General features: G+C 47.3%; 1 protein-coding gene across 1 annotated transcript in view; it reads right to left on the bottom strand.

Moving 5' to 3' along the window:
- Positions 1-15,278, bottom strand: part of ECEL1 (endothelin converting enzyme like 1) — a 58,481-nt gene extending 43,203 nt beyond the window's left edge. Inside the window, 3 exon segments of the mRNA XM_087726093.1 lie at positions 14,417-14,543; positions 14,545-15,030; positions 15,032-15,278. Of these exon segments, the coding sequence (XP_087582219.1) occupies positions 14,417-14,543; positions 14,545-15,030; positions 15,032-15,177 (759 nt within the window). The 5' untranslated portion in view covers positions 15,178-15,278.
- Between the last annotated feature and the right edge of the window lie 239 nt (positions 15,279-15,517).

Raw genomic sequence — 15,517 nt, forward strand, 5'->3', positions numbered from 1 at the left:
AGGAAGGCCTTGCCATGGTGGTGTGTGTGTGTGTGTGTGTGTGTGTGTGTGTGTGTGTGTGTGTGTGTGTTTCACCCTCCACAGACTCCGGAGGCTTAATTTTACATGTGGTTCATCGAACCGGTACTTGCAATGAGTGGCTGGCCATGCCCACTCCCCTTTACCTTCCCAGGAGTCTCCACGCAGCCCGTTTTGGATGCTAGGTAAGATCAGGGCCTGTGCGGAGGCTCTGGGAGGGCAAAAACGGCCTTCCTCGGGCTCCAAGGCCATAAACGGGCCCATTTCCAAGACTTCCAGAACTTCTGGGAGGCCCGTTTTTTGCCCTCCCAGAGCCTCCGCACGGGCCCTGATCTTACCTGGCATCCAAAACGGACTGCGTGGAGACTCCTGGGAAGGAAAGGGGAATGGGCATGGCCAGCCACTCATTACAAGTACCGGTTCGACGAACCACATGTAAAATTAGCATCCGGGTTTCCCGAACTGGTCCAAACCAGCTGAATCTCAACCCTGCCCCCTGCCCTCTACAGATTAAAATATTCCTTATTCTTGATATTAAAAAGAGGCAGGATAAGGATATTTCCCCAAAGGAGAAATGGAGAAAAACGTTAACAAAGGCAGAAAGCAGTCCCTCGTTTTCCTGCTGTAGGAAAACAGCTTTAGGCTAAGTAGCTTGAAGGGGTTGGGATTTAGGAATGCAGATTTTGTTTCCATTCAGAAATATTTTAGGCTATTCTATTCATAAACAAAAGCCTTCAGCCAGGCTGGAGGTGATGGGAATGTACATTCCCCCCCCCCAAATGCCGACAGACAGGATCTTTAGGACATAATAGGGTTAGCCCACCGCCTTTGAAATAGTAAAAGGCACATGGTTTACTACTGTAGAAAGTCAGCACCCAGCCACCCTCCTAGAGAAAGAAATATTTTGGGGAATATTTAAAAAAAGATGGGATAGAATATTCCCCCTAAAGGAAAAATGGGGGGAAATCTTAAGGGAGGAAAGAAACCAGCCCCAGTCTCCTGCCCCAAGCAGAAACTGAGGAGGCCAGCTTTTAAAAAATGCAGATTTGGTAATCTGTTGTGGCCCAGCAGGAGCCGTTGAAGCTGCCACCAGACTCCGACAGCGAGGGGCCCTATGAGTCAGCTCTGGAGGATGTGGAGGACCCAGGACAGGGTTCCGACTCCGAGCAGGGCACAGAGAGGCTGGTTGGCTACCAGGAGGCGCCTGAGCCTTGGACCAGTGGGGAGGAGACAAGGGAGTGTGATCTGGACGTCATGCATTGGATCAGTGGGGAGGAGACAAGGGACTTGTTCCTGGATGCCCGGCACCAAAGAGCTAATAGGCGTAAGGAACAGTTGCGCAGTTACAGGAGATAATTGCACTCAGCTGGTGGTAATTAGGCTCCTCTCAAGACTATAAAAGGAATGATTGTGCACACCCCCTTTTGCAGGAGTCAACATATTCACTAAAGTTGGATTGCTGCCAAGGTTAGTCTGTGCTGGATTGCTGCCAACGCCTTGTCTGTGCTGGCTTGCTGCCAAGGTCCTGTCTGTGTGTAATAAATCCTTGCAGTATCTTTGTCTCGGCGTGCTTTGGTGTAGGACGAGGGGGGTCAGAACAGTAATCCATTCAGAAAGACTGGGTCAGACAGAGACTCCAGATAAGCAACACAATGAGGCGAGGCGAGCCAAAGCTGACAAGATTAGCTCAGACAAACACCTAGGATTTGCATTTCTCCTTTTGCGTATAGAGCCAGCCACGACCCTTTACGTGATCCCATAGGAATCAAGAAGGTATAAAAAAACCCCACCCCTTCTCAACTCCATTTTGTCAGCCGTCCCCAGAACTGCACGCTGTGTGCGTTTGGTTCTGCTCATCAAATAAACGGACCTTTCTTTCTTAAGCAGCCTCCATTTTATTCCCGGCTCGAAACTGGACCTGGATTTTTCTTTCAACACTACGTTGTACTAACCCCCTGGTTTGGTGCACAAAACATTTTGCTCTGCGCGCGGGGGCATTTGCACCTAAAAAGACCTGCACACAATGTTAGAAAAGGGGAAAAAAAATTAAATTTCTGCAATGAAGATGGTTCTGCGCATGCAAAATCAAGATGACACCGCCGCCGATAGAACCAGTTTGGGGGCATGGCAGACTGAGTTACTACCTACTCAGCCGAACCGGCCCAAGGCAGTAGGATCCCACCTCTGCCTGCAGCATCTCAATCACCCTATAAAGGTCCATGCCCTCACTCAGCCATTTTGTCAGCTACCCCAGAAACATGTGGCTGTCACTGAAGTTTAACGGAAACCAAATAAACCTTCTTTCCTTGTATCCAGCTGCCATTTCATTTTAAGCGCCTTTTCCCGCCCGGTTTGGAATCGGATCGGAATATTCTTCCTACACCGCTGAAGTAACGTGGGAAGAATGCATACACTTGTGGGAAGTTATCACCCAGCCCTCTCCTAGAAAAATGAAATATCCTAGAAAATATTGAAAAGGCAGAATATTTTTCTGGATGTGAAAAGAAGGAAACATGCTTTAAAACAGTGGTCCCAACCTTTTTATCGCCGCGGACCAGTCAGCCTTTGATAATTTTACCGTGGCCCACTGAGCGCGTCGATGACCAGCGCTAGTAGCGTAGCCTTGCGCAGGCGCAGTTCAGTATGGCTAGCGTAGATAGCGTAGCACAAACTGCGCCTACGCAAGGCTACGCTACTAGCGCTGTCTACGCTAGCCCTACGTAGCTGCGCAGGTGCTCAGGTTTTTTTCAGGAATCGGCCGGCCGCTGCAGCGATCATGGCCCCCGGCTGCTGCAGTGATCATGGCCCCCAGCCGCTGCGCGGCCCGGTGCCAGGTACTCCATGGCCCGGCACCGGTCCGCGGACCGGGGGTTGGGGATCACTGCTTTAAAAGACAGAATAGCTGCCTGTAGCTTCCTGCCCATCCACACTTTGTCAATAGGCCATTGAGAAGGCCAGGCTAGCCCACTTTACATAATAAAGACTTCCCCCTGCAGCTGCTGGGGAAGGGATATTAACTCAACTCTCCACATGGAATCTGAGAACTCATCTATACCTGGATTCAAAACAGCCTAGAGAGTAGCCCCCTGCATGGCACCATGGGAGTCTGACAACCAATCAGAATACATTTCTTACACAGGAACAGGAAACAGAGAGGTGGGACTAAACCGGGTATAAAAAGCCTAGCAAGCCCCTCCCTCAGCCCTTCTCTCTTCTTCTTCACCAACATTGAAGCATGTGGTCACCCTTTTCTGTTCGGGGCTCAAGCCATGTGGTCCTGTCCAACAATAAACCATCTTTCCAAGCAGCCTCCATGTCTCCAGTGTCTTTTTCCACTTGGAGCTGAACCCAGAAGGACATTTCTTTCAACACACTTACAGAACTGTTTGAAAATATTATGCAGATATTTCCTCGACTTACAACATTTTCATTTGGTGACTGTTTAAAGTGACTTACGGCCGTTTTTCAAGCTTGGAGCATTTCTCCTCCCCCATAGTCACGTGATTAAAATTTGGAACTGGGCAATTGACCCATCTTTATGGCCGTTGCAGTGTCCCGAGGGTCACGTGATCCCCTTTTGCGAACACCACCGAACAGCTGCAGTGATTCACTTAACAACTGCGGCAAGAAAGATTGTAAGATGGGGTCAAGATTCAATTAACAACTGTCTCGTTTAGCAACAGAGATTTTGTGGTCAGTTGTGATCGTAAGTACTTCCTGCAGAGGGAATTTGTATGTTCACTAACCCGAGTCCCCACAACATTCCTGATTCTCCAAAATCCTTAAAACTTATACAAGCGTAAGCATTAATTAAACACTTATTCCAAATTGTAAACACAGGCACAAGCAAGAACTACCAAACTTAATTAGCACGATGTAAACATAATTATAACGCTCGCAGATCAAAGGAAGAGACCCAATTCACATCACTTGATTAAATCAACCCTTTCTCTGGGATGAACACATAGACACACCCCTATGCCCCTCAAGGGGGTCACCCTAAAATCAGCACGTACACACTTCCACACCCGGGCTCCCCGTAAAACTATGTCGCTGTACCCCATTTCACCCCATAGACAAATCTCTGCCAAACCTATTCATCTCCGCCCCCTGCCTTTTATCCCCAGAACTAGGGTGGGGCTTCGCTAACAGTGCTGGCTCTTCTGTCTCAAGGACCGGCTCATAGATTTCCACTGCTCTCCTCTCCTCTGCCGTCTGTGCATCCAAGTGCCAGGTACTGGACGCAGCTGTTCCTCCTCTTCCTCATCAGCCACCTCCAGACATGGGGGCTGTTGACTCTCCGTCTGAGGGCTGACGGACGGCCCAGACGCTGCCTCTCTCTGTCCCCCCCTCTCTTTGCCAGCTCCATTCCCTCTTCCCCCTCTCAGGTTGCCCTGATGTTGACCCTGACTCCCACACCACCACCACCACCACCACCTCCTCCTCCTCCTCCTCCTCCTCTTCCTCCTCCTCCTCCTCCGATTCGGCTGTTGGAGGGGCTGGTGGCTGACAGGACACAACATGGGCACTGAAACCCACGCATTTTAAATTTGCCACAATTGAGAAACACTGGTGTGGGTGTAACGACATAACTCACATTTTTTCCACGCACCCTTGTGGGTCAACATTTAGTACCAATCCACAAGACGCAACGACTCCAAATCCCATCATTCCCAACCCTCTCCTTGCTGTCTTGCATTGACTTTAGTTTAATCCTCGCTTTTCTTCCCTGCCAAATGAACCTGGCGGTTATTTTGTTTAATTCTTGAAAGAATTTTTTTTACCCGGATGAATAGGTGCGGCTTGGAACAGGAATAAGATTCTTGGTAAAATACTCATTTTAATTGTTGCTATGCGTCCCATGAATGAGAGCTGAATATTTTTTCCAATTTTCTAAATCTTTCTTTATTGGCATCGCTAATTTATTATAATTATCGTCTGAAGTTTCAGCACCGAAATGGTGCGCGGCGGAAACCAGAATTCTGTATTTTTTAAAACTTCGTCCTCTGAAATCAAGTCGCAATTGTGTTCGTAATTGCCGCTCAGATACAGGAGACAACCCCCCCCCTCGCTGGTTTCTTCACTTTCATATATTTTACGCTATTGTCAACACACCGAGGCACTGCCTGAGCAGCAGGGATTTTTAAATTGTTCTCGAATTATAATAATATTAAAAAAAAACACAGATAAAAGTTGCAGCTGTCTATTCCGGCAGCTGTACGTTTCTGGCTTTGCGTTCCCGCAATCAAAGTGACACAGCTCCACTCCTGCGCTAAAGAGAAAAATAAATGCCATTGCGTCGGGGTTTTTTTTTGGGGGGGGGGGTTGTTTTAAATTCAGGTTCCCAGGCGCCGAAAATATTGCCCATATGGGCTTTATTTTAAAACTAGCCGATAATCTGGCGTTGCGGGGTATTTATTTATAGGGGGGGGGAAACATCCGGACCGAACATCATTTCTAATGTTGTATTTTTCCCCTTACCAGAGGGAACCCCCTCTGTGAAGCCATTACCATGGCAACTCCACTCTGCTGTACAGTAGAATCCATTTTACGGCAGTACAGAAGAAGCCATTTTAAGGCATAACAGGCTGTATCTCGACAGAACACACACACCAAGGAGTATTAGTGGTGTCTTACCCCCAAAGTATTGTTCCCCAGAGAGTAAGTTATCTGTGTATCAAGTTTGGTTAAAATTGCGTGAGGCGTTCCAGAGTTGTGCTGGAACACACACACACACACACACACACACACACACACACACGTTTTTATAGAGAGAGAGATTTTCCTGCTGCCATCTTGACTTTTCTGACCCTCCCTACTCCCCAGAAAACTCATCCACTAGCGGGGACAGGGCATCTGTCATCCCCAAGTATCCGTTAAATTGCAAATTACATCATTTGTGGCTCCGTCTCTGGATAAGGGTGTCATTATGCAACAACGGATGTCAAGAGAGGCTGCAAATGTGCAATTTGCATCATTTATGTAATTGAGTTATTATGCACGGGATGTAAATCACTGTGAGGGATGTAAAATTAATATAAATTTAACTGTCTTGTCTGGAGTAGAAGAGGCGCCATGAACGGGGGGGGGGGGAAATTTGGCTGGCTGCATTCAAAGGCTGCTAAATGGAAGTGTGTTTGTGTGTCTATGAAATCAAGGTCTTGTGTTATCCATAAACCCGAATGACATTAGCAGAATTCTAACCGGTGGGGATGCTAATGTATATATTAGGAATGTTATTAATACAGGTAATCCTTGAATTACGACCACAATTGAGCCCAAAATTTCTGTCGCTAAGCGAGACAGTGGTGAAGTGACTCCTGCCCCCTTTTACAACCTTTCTGGCCACAGTTGTTAAGTGAATCGCTGCCGTTGCTAATTAGTTAGCGACACAATTGTGAAATGAATCCGGCTTCCCCATTGACGTTGTTTTTCAGTAGGTCGTAAAAGTGGACACTGCGATCATCGTAAATATGAATCAGTGGCCAAGCATCTGAATTTTGATCACGTGACCATGGGGATGCTGCAACGGTCGTAAGTGTGAAAAAACGGTCATAAGTCACTTTTTTCAATGCCATTGTAACTTCGAATGGTCCCTAACGGTCGCTATGTGAATCAATTGTTTGCTATGGGCTAGTTTTGCCGAAAACCGAGGTACAGGTAGTCCTCAACTTACAACAGTTCATTTAGTGACCGTTCAAAGTTATAACAGCGCTGAAAAAAAAGTCTTTTTTGGCTGGGGAATTCTGGGAGTTGAAGTCCAAATGTCTTAAAGCAGCCAAGGTTGAGAAACAATGGCTCAGCCCCAACATGGCTGACTGAGGAATTCTGGGAGTTGAAGTCCAAACATCTTAAAGCAGCCAAGGTTGAGAAACAATGGCTCAGCCCCAACATGGCTGACTGAGGAATTCTGGGAGTTGAAGTCCAAACATCTTAAAGCAGCCAAGGTTGAGAAACAATGGCTCAGCCCCAACATGGCTGACTGAGGAATTCTGGGAGTTGAAGTCCAAACATCTTAAAGCAGCCAAGGTTGAGAAACAATGGCTCAGCCCCAACATGGCTGACTGAGGAATTCTGGGAGTTGAAGTCCAAACATCTTAAAGCAGCCAAGGTTGAGAAACAATGGCTCAGCCCCAACATGGCTGACTGAGGAATTCTGGGAGTTGAAGTCCAAACATCTTAAAGCAGCTAAGGTTGAGAAACAATGGCTCAGCCCCAACATGGCTGACTGAGGAATTCTGGGAGTTGAAGTCCAAACGTCTTAAAGCCACCATGGTTGAAAAACAGTGGCTCAGATATTCTGGCTATAAGGAAGAGGGGAATCACAATTCCAACATGCTAAACTATATTGCAAACATCTGGAATTTATCTTCCTGTGTGTGGGGGGGGGAATCCCCCAGGACTACTGCAAAAAAGGTGCTAATTAATCTGAAAAAAAAAAAGAACAATATCTACCAGCTTTCGAGATTTACAGTAACGGAATCGCTCGATCGGATGTCATTCCATCAACCTTTGGTTGAATTCACCACTTAAGGTTTGAATTGTAGTGATTTTAATAATTGGCTCCAGAATTAAACATTTATTATGGAGGAATGAAGGTACATAATATTCCATTCCTCTCTCCTTTCTTTTAGCTTTTAAAATTCCATTTAATTTACTGCTGTGTTTCCCCCTTCCTTTCTTTCCCTGTTTTTCCATGCTCCTGTTTATATTTCTCCTTTTATGCCTACCGTGTTGCCTAGAATATGGTTTATATAGGTTAGTTATTACCGACAATAATGTCTTGATAACTATATACAAATCTAATTTACGGTGGCGAGGCTCCCTCCAGATGGCACAAAACAAACCAATTATACCCACGGCTGAGGCTTGAAAGGAAAATTTTTTCCAGATCTAAGACTGAAAAGCACTTCAGAGTTGGATTGTACAGAACAATCTTTTTTAAAATATTTTTTTTTTAAAAAAACAAACAATGCTTTCTGTTTGCCAAGAATCCTGGAACGGCTTCTAATACGTTTCTCTTCTCTGCAAAATTCAGCGGTCCGAGTTGCTGATAGATTCAGAATATTTGAAAATAAATAAACAACAGAGGGATATTGTAAAGCTAGTTTGTTTTTTGTTTTTTCCAAAAGGCAACTGGATTTGTTTTGTTTTTCTTGAAGACATTTTGCTTCTCATCCAAGAAGCTTCCTCAGTTCTGACTTAAGTGGAAGGATCCAGTTGACTTTTGAAAAAGCAATTTTGGAGACAACCATGACCGGGATGACTGAGAATCTCCATAGACTGTAGAGCTATATGTAACTTTTGGGGGGCACATTTTGGCACGAGGGTCTTGCACAATAGCAATAGCAGTTAGTACTTATATACCGCTTCAAAGGGCTTTCAGCCTCTCTAAGCGGTTTACAGAGTCAGCATATCGCCCCCAACAACAATCCGGGTCCTCATTTCACCCACCTCGGAAGGATGGAAGGCTGAGTCAACCCTGAGCCGGTGAGAATTGAACCGCCGAGCTGCAGAACTGCAGTCAGCTGAAGTAGCCTGCAGTGCTGCATTTAACCACTGCGCCACCTCAGCACAGAAATGGGTTTGCACAGACGGTCAATTGTCACCATAAAGAGCCACAGACTGGCCTCTTTAATGGACAAACCTCAACTCCCACAATTCCCCAGCCAGTATGCTTCAGTTAGACAGAGCTTCCATCACCCCTAGTACGGCCTTCCCCAACTCAGCAGTTTTAAGATGGGTAGACTTCAACTTCCCAGAATTCCCTAGCCAACTTGCATGGCATTCAACACCCAGAATTCTTCAGCTTGCTTGCAGGAATTTCAACTCCCAGAATTCCCTGGCCAGCATGTATGGATTTCAACGCCCAAAATTTCCCAGCCAGGATGCTTAAGTTAGACGAATCCTCCATCACTCTGGAACAGTGTTTCCCAAAACTCCGCAACTTTAAGATGGGTGGACTTCAACTCCCAGAATTCCCTGGCCAGCATGTATGGATTTCCAACGCCCAAAATCCCCAGCAGGCTGAGGCATAAGTTGACGAATCCTCCATCACTCTGGAACAGGTTTTCCCAAAACTCAGCAACTTTAAGAATGGGTGACTTCAACTCCCAGAATTCCCCAGCCACCATGCACATATTTCAACTCCCAGAATTCCACAGCCACCATGTACATATTTCAACTCCAGAATTCCCCAGCCAGTATGTTTCGGTTAGGCATATCCTCCATCAATCTGAACAGTGTTTCAGGGGGGGGGGGGAAACATAGGTATAGATTAGCAAAGGTAAGGGAATAAGAAATGATACTGAATTATATTTGGGTTTGCAGAAATACCATCCCAAGGAAACATAAACTGAGATTTGAAAGAGACAGCTATAACAACAGAAAAAAGAAAGGAGAGAGGAGGAGAGAATGAGAGGAAGAGGAGGGAAGGAAGGAAGAGGTAAGGAGAGGAGGGGGAAGGGAGAGAAAGAGAAGGAGAGAGAGTAGGAAGGGGAAGAGGAAGAGTAGGAGAAAGGTAAGGGAAGAAGGAAGGGGAAAGAGAGGAGGAAGAAGTAGAGAAGGGAGGGAGGGAGAAAAGAAAGAGAAAATAAGATTGGTGTTACAATAGGCAGAAGGATGGTAACAAAGCTACCCAAACTGTATATTATAACCTATTAAATGGAATGAACAAATGTAGAGAAGAATAACAATTATGTGAATGTATACTTACAAGGATATGTAAGAGAATAAAAAATAAAAAAAACATGGGGGGGGGGGGAATCTGGACAGTGTTTCCCAAACTCAGCAACTTTAAGATAGGTGGACTTCAACTCCAGAATCCCCCAGCAGCTTGCATGGATTTCAACCCCAGAATGCCTCAGTTCGTTTGCAGGAATTTCAACTCCCAGAATTCCCCAGCCAGCATGAATGGATTTTTAATTCCCAGAATTCCCAGATGGCTTGTATGGACTTCCAACACCCAGAATCCTCCAGCCAGCCCTGAAATCGCAGGTTGCCACTACTGGTTCCCTCAAACACAGTCCAAACTGGCCGAATGCCACCACGGATGACATTCTTCGTCAGCAATCTCTCTTTCAGCTGGTCAACTTTAACAAGGAGATCGATGCTTAATTAATAAATAAACCTGCCATTAATCTCAGGTTTAGCAGTTAGACTTTATACCGCTTCATAGGCTTTCAGCCCTCTCTAAGCAGTTTACAGAGTCGGCATATCGCCCCCAACAATCTGGTCCTCATTTTACCCACCTCGGAAGGATGAAGGCTGAGTCAACCCTGAGCCGGTGAGATTTGAACCCCTGAACTGCTGATAGCAGTCAGCTGAAGTGGCCTGCAGTACTGCACTCTACCCACTGAGCCACCTCGGCTCTTTAAAACCGTGTGGGGGGAGAGGGCCAGAATTGTGAGCTTGTGTGTATCCCGCAAAGAGAGACGTACGGTTTACTCAAGCCTCGATGCGCCGTTTGCACACACACCATTCAATCACCGGGTTAAACACGGCGGGAGATGTGATCGACTGCTTATAAAATACCGTTTCTTGCCTGTTTTATACGATCGGAGCTGCCTCTCCTCGCCTCTAACCGGCCGTCACAGCAAATGAGCAGAAAATCACAACGCTCCCAGTGCATGTTGATCCAAAGACAAGTTGCACTTCAGAAGGCGCCTGATATTTTCCCCCCAAATCTCTCTGGTTTAGCACCGAAGGGGTAAAATGGAGAAATGAGACCCTTCCTCACTTCCCTTCACCCGAAAACGCCTGTTCAATCTCCCCTGTAAACAACCATCTGGGTGGAACTGAAGCCCACCAAAATTTTGTGCAGATTGAATTTGATCTGCGCAAAACCCCAAATGGGCACAATGGATGCCCCTAAGCCCCACTTGGTGCCAATCTACCCCTCGATTCTTGTAGGCTCTTGTCGGTTTTCACCGCACAACACAGACAAGGGGGCATCTGCCAGAGGCTAGTTTGCAACAACGAAAAAGCCCCCTCCTCGAATTCTTCCCTGCCCAAAGCTCTCCCGGGCAGTGTTCAAAGCACTGTGTAGCTAGGGAGTTTGGACTGCGTGACCTACAGTAGGGAAGATAGGGTTACTAAGAGAGAAAGGCAGTGTGGGATTCACCATCCTAGAAAACTCAGCGTTCCACCCTTTGCATCCAGATAGTCCGTCACGCCACCGAGGCTGCGAGTGGCAGCTGGCAACATCTGGAGGATTCCAAATTGGCAGAATCTGCTTAGGAACAAAAGGAAGATGCGGGCTATTATCCTCATCCGAACGCCGATGCGTCGGATGCTGGAGTTTGCACAATATTTTTGATTTGTTTTCATTTTAGGGCATATTGTGTTGGCTGTCGACGAGGCGGAGATGGACGCCGTGGAGAAGCATTCGTGACCGAAGCGGTCCATGAGCCCGGGAAAATAAAATCAATGAAATAATGCGTACGATACCGGGGCTTCGAATCAATCAACCAGAACACTGCTGGAAGGACCTTGGAGGTCTTCTAGTCTAACCCCCTGCTCAAGCAGGAGAACCTGTACCATCTCAGACAAATGGCTGTCCAGTCTCTTCTTAAAAACATCCAGTGTTGGAGAACCCACAACGTCTAGTGGCAAGCAGTTCCACTGGTTAATTGTCCTCACTGTCAGGGAATTTCTCCTTAGTATTAGGTTGCTTCTTGATGAGTTTCCATCCATTGTTTCTTGTCCTGCTTCTGGTGCTTTGGAGAATAGCTTGACCCCCTCCTCTCTGGGACAGCCCTCAATATGGAAGATGCTATCATGTCTCCCCTGGTCCTTCTCTTCACTAGACTAGCCATGTCTCTCTCTTTTTAATTATTTTTCCTTCCTTCCTTCCCTCCCTTGCTATCTCCCTTTCTCTCTCTCTCTCTCTCTCTCTCTTCTCTCTCTCTCTCTCTCTCTCTCTCTCTCTCTCCCTCCCTCCCTCCCTCCCTCCCTCCCTCCCTCCCTCCCTCCCTCCCTCTCTCTCTCTCTCTCTCTCTCTCTCTCTCTCTGTTTCTCTTTCTTGTGCTTTAGAAAATAGCTTGGCTCCTTCCTCTCCAATATGGAAGATGCTCTCATGTCTCCCCTGGTCCTTCTCTTCATTAGACTAGCCATGTCTCTCTCTTTTTAATTATTTTTCCTTCCTTCCTTCCTTCCTTCCTTCCTCCCTCCCTCCCTCTCTCTCTCTTTCTCTCTTTCTCTCTTTCTCTTTCTTTCTTTCTCTTTCTTTCTTTCTTTCTCTTTCTTGTTCTTTGTAAAATAGCATGACCCCCTCCTCTCTGTGGCAGCCCTTAAATATTGGAAGATGCTATCATGTCTCCCCTGGTCCTTCTCTTCTCTAGACTAGCCATGTCTCTCTTTTGTAAATTATTTTTCCTTCCTTCCCTCCCTTGCTACCTCCCTGCCTTCCTCTTTCTTTTTTCTTCCTTTCTTTCTTTCTTTCTTTTTTCTTTCTTTCTTTCTTTCTTCTTCTTTCTTGTTCTTTGTAAAATAGCATGACCCCCTCCTCTCTGTGGCAGCCCCTTAAATATTGGAAGATGCTATCATGTCTCCCCTGGTCCTTCCCCCCCCCCAATTAAACTAAACATACCCAATTCAGCAATTCCGACTCACTTGTGGTCCTACATCGAGGACTCTCTGTAAATGTGACTTGATAGGGAGATATTTGTGGATTTGATTCTCATTCTCCTTGGAATGGATGGAAACCTTGATGAGTTTCCATTCATTGTCCCATAGGTGCTTTTTCAGGAAGTAACTGGACTTTCTGGTTGTTTCTTTTGAAAATGTTTTGCTTCTCAACCAAGAAGCTTCTTCAGCTCTGACTGGATAGTGAGGAATTGAAGATTAAAATTCCTTGCAGACAGCTGGTCATTTGCATCCTTTTAAGAGAGTCGTTGAGGCCACTTGGAGGTTTTTATCTACGTCCTCAGGGTCACCTGAGTGGTGCAAATGGTTCCTGTAGTCTGCAATTTTTTTCCCTCTGGACATCCCTACTCCTACACCATTCGAAGGGTCTTCATCCCAATTGGATAGCTAAAAGTACAAGAACCAGGACTACTACTCATGTGAGCACAGTGAGCATAACCTCCAAGTGGCCTCAACGACCCTCTAAAAGGAGGCAAATGACCAGCTGTCTGCAAGGAATAATCAATCCTTTCATTCCCCACCATCCTGCCAGAGCTGAAGAAGCTTCTTGGAGGAGAAGCAAAACGTCTTCAAAGGAAAAAAAAATCAGAAAGTCCTTTTGGAAAAGAAAAAAAGCATATTTGGGGCAACCGTGACTAGGATGTAACTGAGAATCTCTTCAGATTTCTGGAGATGGAGCAGTCTAGGATTCTAAGCCAGTGTTTCTCAACCTTAGCAACTTGAAGATGTCTGGACTTCAACTCCCAGAATTCCCCAGCCAGCGAATGCTGGCTGGGGAATTCTGGGAGTTGAAGTCCGGACATCTTCAAGTTGCCAAGGTTGAGAAACACTGATCTAAGCGACGGTGGTTTTTTACGTGCGAGCATCATCCATATTGAGAAAACTGAACTCCTGACATGACAAGGGGAACGGTTTCCCGAGAGGCGGAAGAAAAATGAGAGATTTGGTGTGCTTCCCAGGTTTGTGCTGGCTTCAAAACATGTGCTGGTTTGTTGTTCAGAAATACCGCAATGACATGATAACATCGGTGACATCTCTTCCCTCCCCCCCCCGCCCCGCCAGGCCTCTCCCTGGGGACACATGTGTGAGAAGGGCTACATGTTGGGAGAGAAGGCTGGAGATGGAATCATCTCAGCTGGACCGATCGACTTCTTGAAAAAGTGATGAATTAGGTTTTTTTTTTAATGGGAAGAGAGCGAGGGGCGAGTTCAGATTGCATACAAAAATCAACACGAAAGAAGAAGAAAAAGAAGAAAAAGAAGGAGGAGGAGGAGGAGGAGGAGGAGGAGGAGAAGAAAGCTAAACACACGAGGATCTGCGTTCGAGAGTGCCGCCGTATGTTCGCGACGCACACGGCTGTCGTAGATGAAAGATTTGTCAGGGAAAATAGGAATATTAGACACACAAGCGATTCACGGAACGGCCACCTAGAGGTCGACATAGCTCTCAAGAGATCCAAATGACTAGACCCAAGTTTCTCAACCTCAGCAATTTTTTAAGATGGGTGGACTTCAACTCCCAGAATTCCCCAGCCAGCATAGGCTGCTGGGGGAATTCTGGGAGTTGAAGTCCACTCATCTTAAAATTGAGACAGGCTGGGCAAGTCCCTGTAAGTTGAGGCTCGGTCGCATGCAAAGAGGGTTGTGGTGTCCCTGTAATGGGGATGGGGTCCACCTTCTGCCTCCCGCCCCGCCTTTCTTCTCCTGATCCACCCCGGATGCTGTCACAGTCCCAATCGGTGGCATCCACTTACCCGGATGATGTAACGGGAGGAATTCTTGCTGTCCAAGTTGACCGTCAAGGTGAAGAAGACGGCGGTGCTGTAAACCCCTTGGGTCTTGTAGAACAGCTCGTCCAAGTCCCACCGGGCCTTGTCTCCCCAGGGCCCCCATATCCCATCCTCCACAGTCCTCAATCACCTCCAGCATCGGCCAGGCGCCCAGCCGGTCAATCTCGGTCATATCTAAGCAGGAGCGGAAAAACTCCTTGACTTTCCGCTCAGCCGAGGCCCGGTAAGGACGCCGTACGGGCTGCTGGAGTAACCGTTGCAGCTTCTCCTCGTTCTGCTCGCCGATGGCGGCTATGGTGCCATAGATCAGCTTGTCCTCCGGGATGCCGTGCCGGCGCAACCAGCCGCCACAGGCGAAAGAGTAGAAGTCCTTGCAAGGGTCGATGGTCGGGTCGATGTTGGTGGCGATGAAGCGGGAAGCTTTGGTGAAGGACCGGCGTTCTGGCACCCTTCCAAGCAGTAGGCGCCTGATCCAACGCCAGATACTTGAGCACCAAGATGCAGCCCAAATGGCACACAGGCCGCCCGCGAAGACCAAGCGGGAGAGCAAGCAGATCTCGCGGCGGCTCCAACGCGCAGGCCGCAGCGTTGGGGTTTCTTGGCCCAGCGGTGCCCAGCTGTAAGTTGAATCCGTTGGGCAGTGCCCCGCTGCTGCTGTACTTGCTGCTGTACTTGACCTCCTGGAACTCGTCGTAGTGAGCAGTCAGGGAGTAAGTCTTCTCCATGCTGGCGGATTGAACCCCAGAGTCATTGGGCAGCTGTCATTCTCCCGGCAGGGTCCAGCAGGGGGCGCCCGTGCCAAGCTGTCAAAGCTGCAGCTTCTTCAACCAGATCTTGGAGAGAGAGAGAGAAAAAATAAATAAAGAACGATTCAAGGATTTCCCCACGAAAGATGCTGATCCCGGGGATCAGCTGCCGCTCTCCCGAGTCGAGGGATCCACTCTGCCAAAGAGATGATTTCCGTTAGCTGCAAGAAGGATAAATCATCTGGATTTTGGTTCTCCCCCCCCCCCAAGGCTGAAATTTCCCAATTTCCAAAGGGGAAAAAACGGAGCCAAGTTAACA

Source organism: Thamnophis sirtalis, unplaced genomic scaffold (assembly GCF_051295495.1).
Source record: "Thamnophis sirtalis isolate CommonGarterSnake01/CBP01778 unplaced genomic scaffold, rThaSir2_p1.2 scaffold_11, whole genome shotgun sequence".
Taxonomy (NCBI): Eukaryota; Metazoa; Chordata; class Lepidosauria; order Squamata; family Natricidae; genus Thamnophis; species Thamnophis sirtalis.